Source organism: Scyliorhinus torazame, chromosome 30, assembly GCF_047496885.1.
Source record: "Scyliorhinus torazame isolate Kashiwa2021f chromosome 30, sScyTor2.1, whole genome shotgun sequence".
Classification (NCBI taxonomy): Eukaryota; Metazoa; Chordata; class Chondrichthyes; order Carcharhiniformes; family Scyliorhinidae; genus Scyliorhinus; species Scyliorhinus torazame.
In genome coordinates, this window is record NC_092736.1 from 6,398,013 (window position 1) to 6,406,439 (window position 8,427).

Sequence of the window (8,427 nt, forward strand, 5' to 3'; positions counted from 1 at the left end):
GGAGATGTGTTGCCTCCTGCAGCCAAATAGTCTGGCAATGTTCACTGTCTACTCTACACTCGCACCTGAAGGGTGAGGTAGCAGGGGATTAATTCCGGACAAGGAGCTGCATCCTGGAATGTGTCAGCACTTTCAGAAAGAACAAAAATCAGAGTGGGGGAGTGAGTAATTACTGATTGAGCATCATAATCTCTATCAAATATTGTTACAATCTTGCCTGTCTTATCCCCACAGCCAGTCCTCTGGGATTTGTTACAGAGTGAAGATGATTCACCAGCTCTAAGAGTCCTTTTTCAGGTAAGGAGCCAATTCCCTCTTGCTCTTCATTTAAATAGCACCGTGGGATTCTTCATTCCAAATGCGAGGGCAGGCGTTCACGTTGGCAGAATCTTCCCATCCCGTCGGTGTGATTGGAGATTTCAGCGCCTCCCCAGCCCCGCCAGGGGAGAACACGTAGCTGGGGTGTGGGGGATGGGGTTCTGGGTTTTATGTCTCATTTAAAAGACAATGCCTCTGGCAGTGCAGCACTCTCTCAGTACTGCACCGGTCAGACTGATTTTTCGTAGCATCCCTAAAGTGCAGGAGGAGGACATTCAGCCCATCAAGTCTGCACCACCCCCATAAAGAGCACCCTATTTAGACCCATTCCCCGCCCCATCTCCGTAACCCCGTAACCCCAAGGGCAGCACGGTGGCTCAGTGGTTAGCACTGCTGCTTCACGGCGCCGAGGATCCGTGTTCGATCCCGGCCCCGGGTTACTGTCCGTGTGGAGTTTGCACGTTCTCGCTGTGTCTGCGTGGGTTTCCTTCGGGTGCTCCGGTTCCGCTAAATTGCCCCTTAATTGGCAAAAAATAATTGGGTGCTCTAAATTTATTTTTAAAAAGCCCGTAACCCCACCTAACCTTTTCGGAACTAAGGGGCAATTTATCATCGCCAATCCACCTAACCTGCACGTCTTTGGACTGTGGGAGGAAACCGGAGCACCCGGAGGAAACCCACGCACACACGGGGAGATGTGCAGACTCCGCACAGACAGTGACCCAAGCCGGGATCGAACCTGGGACCCTGGTGCTGTGAGGCAGCAGTGCTAACCACTGTGCCACCGTGCTGCCCGACGGGTTTAAACTCACAATTGTCTGATTCAGCGGCAAAAATGTTTCCTATTGCGCTAACACTTGGGAATCAGAAATGGAGGTTGACCTGTGGGGAGCCTGCACCTTCTCCCCGTGTGTGCGTGGGTTTCCTCCGGGTGCTCCGGTTTCCTCCCACAGTCCAAAGATGTGCAGGTTAGGGGGATTGGCCGTGATAAATTGCCCTTAGTGACCAAAATTTCCCTTGGAGTTGGGTAGGGTTACTGGGTTATGGGGATAGGGTGGAAGCGAGGGCTTAAGTGGGTTGGTGCAGACTCGATGGGCCGAATGGCCTCCTTCTGCACTGTATGTTCTATGACCTGTTAATCAGCTGTTTAATGAAACAGTTTCAGTCGTGATCAGTTCGATAAAATCATTGCCTAAACGTGTCCTGGTTCCATCCCTGGTCTGAGTCAATATCTCTCAACCCGAAACCAAATCTCAATGAGCTCAGGTGAGGGAAGAAGGTTACCAGACGAGTTTTCAGATCCTGATCACTAACCTTGCTGTAAATTCTGTGGGAGTTGATATTGAGCGTATCGTAATAAAAGCAGAAATACTGTGGAAAATGCTGGAAATCTGAACTAAAAACAGAAACTGCTGGATAAACTCAGCAGGTCCGATAACATTGGTGGACAGAGAAACAGGGTTAAAGTTTCGAGTTAAATATAACTCTTCAGTGACGAAGGTAGAAATACTGTTGGTGAGGGGGGGGGGGCAAAAGGGGACGTCTGGAGTAGGGTAGCAGGCGGGGACAAAGAAGAAAAGGCGAAGGGAATGGGAATGTGAGGTCCAGAGTGAGTGTAAGTAACCATATAATGAACAAATGCTTTGTCTATCCAAGACCTTTCTTTTTGTTTCTTCCCCCCATCATTTCCTCTCCTATTTTGTGCCATGAAACCCATCACATTTCTCTCTCTCTCAACCTTTCCAAACCCTGTAGCTAATTACCCCTGGGACAGGTCGTTAGTCTGGCACCAAGGGCGTATAGCTTGAGGGGCATTACACCACATCAAACACACACACGCACACACACACACATGCGCACACACACGCACGCACACACACGTACGCACACTCGCACACACACACACACATGCGCACACACACGCACGCACACACACACACATATGCACACACATGCACGCACACACACATGCGCACGCACACACACGTACACGCACGCACACACACATATGCACACACACATGTGCACACACATGCACGCACACACACACACACATAGGCACACATACACGTGCACACACACAAATGCACGCACACACACACACACACACACGCACACACACTCACACACACATATGCACAAACACATGTGCGCACACATGCACGCACACACGCACACCGATAACGGGGCAAATTCGGAACAGGGAAACCCTGCCAAGGGCTGGGCTTGGATCCAGAGGGGGATAGCAGAAACCAAACTCTGGTATCACAGTAAAACAGTGCAGCTTATTAATAAAATACCAGCACACAAAACAACACTTAGTTTACGATGAGCTACCTTTAACACAGTCTCTTTAATCATTAAGGGGGGGGGGGTCACAGAGTCAGATAGTGTCTTGCAGCTTAGAAAGAGTCCCTTCAGCCCATCATATCAGTGCTGGTCATCCAGCATCTATCTATTCTAATCCCATTTACTGGCACTCAATCCATAGCTTTGTAGGCTGTGGCGTTTCAAGTGCTCACCAAAATGCTTCTTAAACGTTGAGGGTTCCTGCCTCTGCCACCTCTTAAATTATTGAATGTAATTCTAATTAACTATTAACCAGGTGGATAAATCACTCAGTTTGGTGTCATTTTCTATCCCAGGCTAGGCTGAGGTCTACATGCTTTTGGGATATCAGTCAAATGGGATTTTGTTTTCTGGGCCGTACGTGTGTATCATCAGGATATTTGACCTCAGAGCTCATCACTGTTCAGATTCTGGGCTGTGTGGCTCCGTCACTCTATCCTGATGATGTCCTGGAGCGCATGCACTGTCCAGCAGAGGGAGCACTGGCCACTTGGGAAGCTGGATTTGATACTTGGCCAAGTCAGAGGGTGTGACGCACCCCCCCCCCCCTCCGTCTCCCCCTGGCCCCCCTCTCCCCTGCAAAGCTGTACCCAACCCCCAACATTACTAGGCTTTTTAATCCTGAGGTCAATTGACGATGGTTGGAAAGGTGCAACAAGCCACCGAGAGCCGCAAGGAAAACTACATTTGAATTTCTGTAGCACCTTTCACATCCTCAGGGTATCCCACAGCGATTCACAGCCAATGATGTACTTCAGAAACATAGTCCCTTTTTGTAATGGAGGAAACACAGCAGCTAATCTACGCACAGCAAGATCCCACACCAACAATGAGCGAGAGTGACCAGATGATCCGTTATTGTTTGTGATGTCGATTGAAAGATCGATAATGGCCGGGACACAGAGGAGGAATGACCCCCCCCCCTCCAACCCCGGCTCCTAACCACCCGTCCCCTGCTTTTCCTCGCGACCCTGCCATGGGATCTTTTACCGCCAACTGCGGAGAGGGCAAGCAAGGGGCTCCATTTAGTATCGCGTCCGGACAGAGCCTCCAACGGTGCAGCACTCCCTCAGTACTGCACTCGGAGTGCCAGCCTGCATTCCCATGTCTATAGGGTGGGATTTAAACCCAGGCCCCTGTGTGTGGGTATGTGTGGAATGATTAGGACTCCGATGACGACGATAACTCTGTCTCTGGGCGTTTATCTTTTTTTTTTTTGCATTCCCAGGAATACCTGCGGATGCCGCGGGAGAATTTGCAGAAGCTCCTTCTGTCAGCTGAAAACGACAGTGTCAAGAAACTGCTCTCACACGTGCACAGGAGATGGCGTCAGCTCCAGGTGGGCACGTAGTGGGGCAGCAGTCAAAAAGTTGGCATTGGGCATGCCCAGGAATAATCTGGAATAACACTGTGATGGAAAATAGAAGCAAGAGTAGGCCATTCGGACTTTCGAACCTACTCCACCATTCAACACGATCATAGATGGTCCTCTATCTCAATGCCATATTCCTGCCCTCTCTCCATACCCCTTGGCACCTTGTGATCACTGACCTACACTAATTCCCAATCCAGCAATGCCTTCATTTTAACTGGACGACTATATCTGCATCATCTATTTCCTTTGTAACCACGGAGACAAAATATACGTTTAAAACCCTTCCCACAGACTCTGCATCCACACACAAATTTCCTTCTTCATCTCCTACAAGTCCCACATTTTCCTTAACTAACCTTTTACCATTAATATATTGGTAAAACATCTTTGGGTTTTCTTTAACTTTTACTCGCTAATCTTCTTCTCGCTCTCTCTTTGATTTCCTTATTTCCTTTTTGACTTCGTCCCTGCACTGTCTATACTCGTCTGGGCTATCTGCTGTGCTTAGTTCTTTGTACCTATCTAATATAAGCTTTCTTTTTCTGTTTGATCTTCCCCTAGAAACCAGAGGGGTCTAGATTTGGCAGTCCTGCTCTTATTCTTGGAGGGGACATGTCTACTTTGTACATTTAGGATCTCTCCTTTTCGTGCTTCCCACTGGTTTTCCACAGATTTATCCTCTCGCAACGCTGGACATTCCACCTCAGCCAAGTCCCTTCTCATTCCCGCAGAGTTTGCCTTCCCCCCCCCCGTTCAACATTCTTACTCCTGCTTCATCTCCGTCCTTTCCCAGGGTAATCCTGAATCTGAATTGTGATCACTATCCCCGATATGGGTGCCAATTCTCACTTCATCCACTTGCCGTTCTTCGTTCCCCAAGACTAGGTCCACAATTGCATCACGTCTTGTTGCATTCATCACGAATTGGTTGAAAATATTTTCCTGGACACACTGCATAAGATTTTCTCCCTGAGCTCCCATTGTATTGTTTGATTCCCAGTTGATATTGGGATAGTTAAAGTCCCCGACTATTATTGCCCTCTTGTTCTTCCAGGCAGAGATTTGTCTACATATTTGCTCTTCTATCTCCCTTTCACTATTTTGGGGGGGGGGTGTAGTAAACTCCCAGGAGTGTAACTACCCCTTTCTATTTCTCACCTCAACCCCATAAAGCTCGTTTGTTGACCCGTTTAGTGTATCATCCCATCTCACAACTGAAATGGATTCTTTAACCATTAGTGCTACTCCCCCTCCTTTTTTACCTCCTACTCTATTGTGTCTGAAGTCTCTATAACCAGGGATATTGTGCTGCCAATTTTGCCCCTCCTTTAACCGGGTTTCCATACAGCAATGACATCCTGCTGCCAGGTGTCTACCTGTACCCTTAACTCATCCACCCTGTGTATAATACTCCCCGCATTGAAATATAACCAGTTTAACCCCATCATTTTCCCTTGCTCAACACTTTTTAAACTTTGCTTCTCTTGTAATTCCAAGTCTATCACAACATCTTCTACATCACGAACTAATGTTCTACCTCCATTTTCCTGATCTGAATCTGACCGTCTGATCCCATTGCTGGGATCCCATGCTCCTGCTACGCTAGTTTAAATGCTCCACAACAGAACCAGCATCATGTAATATCTCCTAATACAAATTTCTACCCATGTCTTTTTGTCTATCGAACATCTAACTTGGTCCGATTCACTACAGGTGCTGGTTTTCACATCTGGACCCTTTGATGTGCTCAATGTTTCAGGTGTTAAGGAGACACATGCATGCCCAGGCGTGCACACGCACCCACCCCCACCCAGACACCCACCATTCCCCTCACACACTGCCCACGCATAGTTTAGAAAGTGCAAGGAGTACTTAATAAAATAAACCAAGAGAGTGAAGGGGGGCATGAAAAAACACTGGCGGGGAAAATGAAAGAGAATCACAAGGTGTTTTATCAGTACATCAATGGCACAAAGATAATCAGGGCAAGAGCAGGGCCTATTGGGGACCAAAGTGACAATCTGTGTGTGGAGCCAAAAGACATAGGTGAGGGATAAAATTAGTATTTTGCATGTGTGTTCAGTATGGAGGAAGACGATGCGGGTATAGAAAGCAAGGCTGTGATATAATTGAACAGATTAGCATTGAGAGGGAGGAGGTGTTAATGGTTTTAACGGGCTTTAAAATGGATAAATCCCCAGGCCCAGATGAAATGTATCCTAGGCTGCCGTGTGAGGCAATGGAGGAGATTGCAGGGGCTCTGGCATTAATTTTCCAATGCTCTCTGACCACGGAGAGCTCCCAGAGGACTGGAGAAACCTATGTTTATGTTTTTCCAGTCCTCCCCTGTACCTAATGAGGATTGGAAAATCATCCTCAGAGCATCTGCTATCTCCTCCTGACCTCCTTCAGCAGCCTCGGAAACAATCCATCTGACCCTGGCGACTTATCAACTTTCAAGGATTCCAACCCTTCGAGTACTTCCTGCCTCTTTATGATTACCCCATTCGGTATTTCATGTGTTCCTCCTGGTCGATTAACCCTACCCCATTATTGAAGAAGGGAAGGAGGGAGGAACCAGCTAATTACAGGCCAGTGAGTCTAACATCAGCGGTTGAGAAATCATTGGAAAACATTCTGAGGGTCAGAATCAATCTCCACTTAGAGAGGCAAAGATTATTCAAGGACATTCAGCGTGGCTTAGTCAGGGGGAAATCATGCCTGACAGATTTGATTGAACTTTTTGAGGAGGTGACTAGCTGTGTCGATGAGGATAGTGCAGCTAATGTAGTCTCTACATGGACTTCATTAAGGCTTTTGACAAGGTCCTGCGTGGGCGACTGATCAAGAAGATAAGAGCCCACAGGATCCAGGGCAATAGGATCCAAAATTGTCCTCGTGGCAGGGTGTTGGTTGAAGGTTGTTTTTGTGATTGGAAGCCAGTGACCAGCGGCGTTCCACAGGGATCGCTGCTGGATCCCTGTGCTATTTGTACATTAATGATCGAGATGGGGATATTCGGAATGCCCCGAATACAAACCAAGAAGCTTGACTGAGAGGCAACTTTTTGAGGTTTTTGAACAGTTTTTACTTTTGTCCTTTTCAGCTTTCCCAGCAAGACAAGCCCGCTCTGGAGACCCTCACCGCTGCCTTTCTGCACACGTTTCCCCGAGTGACCCCTGAGCTTTTTGTGGACCTGTCCCAGTTCATTCCCTTCATGGCGGTGTCCGACATCCAGAGTTTCCCAGTGTCCCTCCTCCTGAACGACAGTGTGTGAGTTCATCAACAAAAGGTGTGAAAAATCCATGCCCTGTTTACCTAAATTAATCGAACACTTGCCGTGTCCTCCCCCCGATTGTTGGGATTCAGAATGGTCATTCTGTCGGACTCCCTGTGAGTCAGGAGTTCCACAATCAGAAATTGCACTGTCAGGGGGTCAGTACTGAGGGAGTGCTGCACTGTCAGAGGGTCAGTGCTGAGGGAGTGCTGCACTGTCAGAGGGTCAGTACAGAGGGAGCGCCGCACTGTCAGAGGGTCAGTACTGAGGGAGTGCCGCACTGTCAGAGGGTCAGTACTGAGGGAGTGCTGCACTGTCAGAGGGTCAGTACTGAGGGAGTGCTGCACTGTCAGGGGGTCAGTACTGAGGGAGTGCTGCACTGTCAGAGGGTCAGTACTGAGGGAGTGCTGCACTGTCAGAGGGTCAGTGCTGAGGGAGTGCCGCACTGTCAGAGGGTCAGTACTGAGGGAGCGCCGCACTGTCAGAGGGTCAGTACTGAGGGAGTGCTGCACTGCCAGACGGTCAGTACTGAGGGAGCACTGCACTGTCAGAGGGTCAGTACTGAGGGAGTGCTGCAGTGTCAGAGGGTCAGTACTAAGGGAGTGCTGCACTGTCAGAGGGTCAGTGCTGAGGGAGTGCTGCACTGTCAGAGGGGCAGTATTGAGGGAGTGCTGCACTGTCAGAGGGGCAGTACTGAGGGAGTGCCTCACTGTCAGAAGGTCGGGACTGAGGGAGTGCCGCACTGTCAGAGGGTCGGTACTGAGGGAGTGCCGCACTGTCAGAGGGTCGGTACTGAGGGAGTGCCGCACTGTCAGAGGGTCGGTACTGAGGGAGTGCCGCACTGTCAGAGGGTCAGTACTGAGGGAGTGCTGCACTGTCAGAGGGTCAGTACTGAGGGAGTGCCGCACTGTCAGAGGGTCAGTGCTGAGGGAGTGCCGCACTGTCAGAGGGTCAGTACTGAGGGAGTGCCGCACTGTCAGAGGGTCAGTGCTGTGGGAGTGCTGCACTGTCAGAGGGGCAGTACTGAGGGAGTGTTGCACTGTCAGAGGGGCAGTACTGAGGGAGTGCCGTACTGTCAGAGGGTCAGTACTGAGGGAGTGCCGCACTG

At 49.3% G+C, this 8,427-nt stretch overlaps 1 protein-coding gene across 1 annotated transcript in view; it reads left to right on the plus strand.

Annotated features, from left to right (window-relative positions):
* LOC140404258 (stereocilin) overlaps positions 1-8,427 on the plus strand; it is a 131,475-nt gene that overhangs the window by 22,087 nt on the left and 100,961 nt on the right. The window contains exons 4-6 of the mRNA XM_072492590.1: positions 235-297; positions 3,896-4,006; positions 7,149-7,313. Coding sequence (XP_072348691.1) covers positions 235-297; positions 3,896-4,006; positions 7,149-7,313 — 339 coding nt within the window. The remainder of the gene's footprint in view (positions 1-234; positions 298-3,895; positions 4,007-7,148; positions 7,314-8,427) is intronic.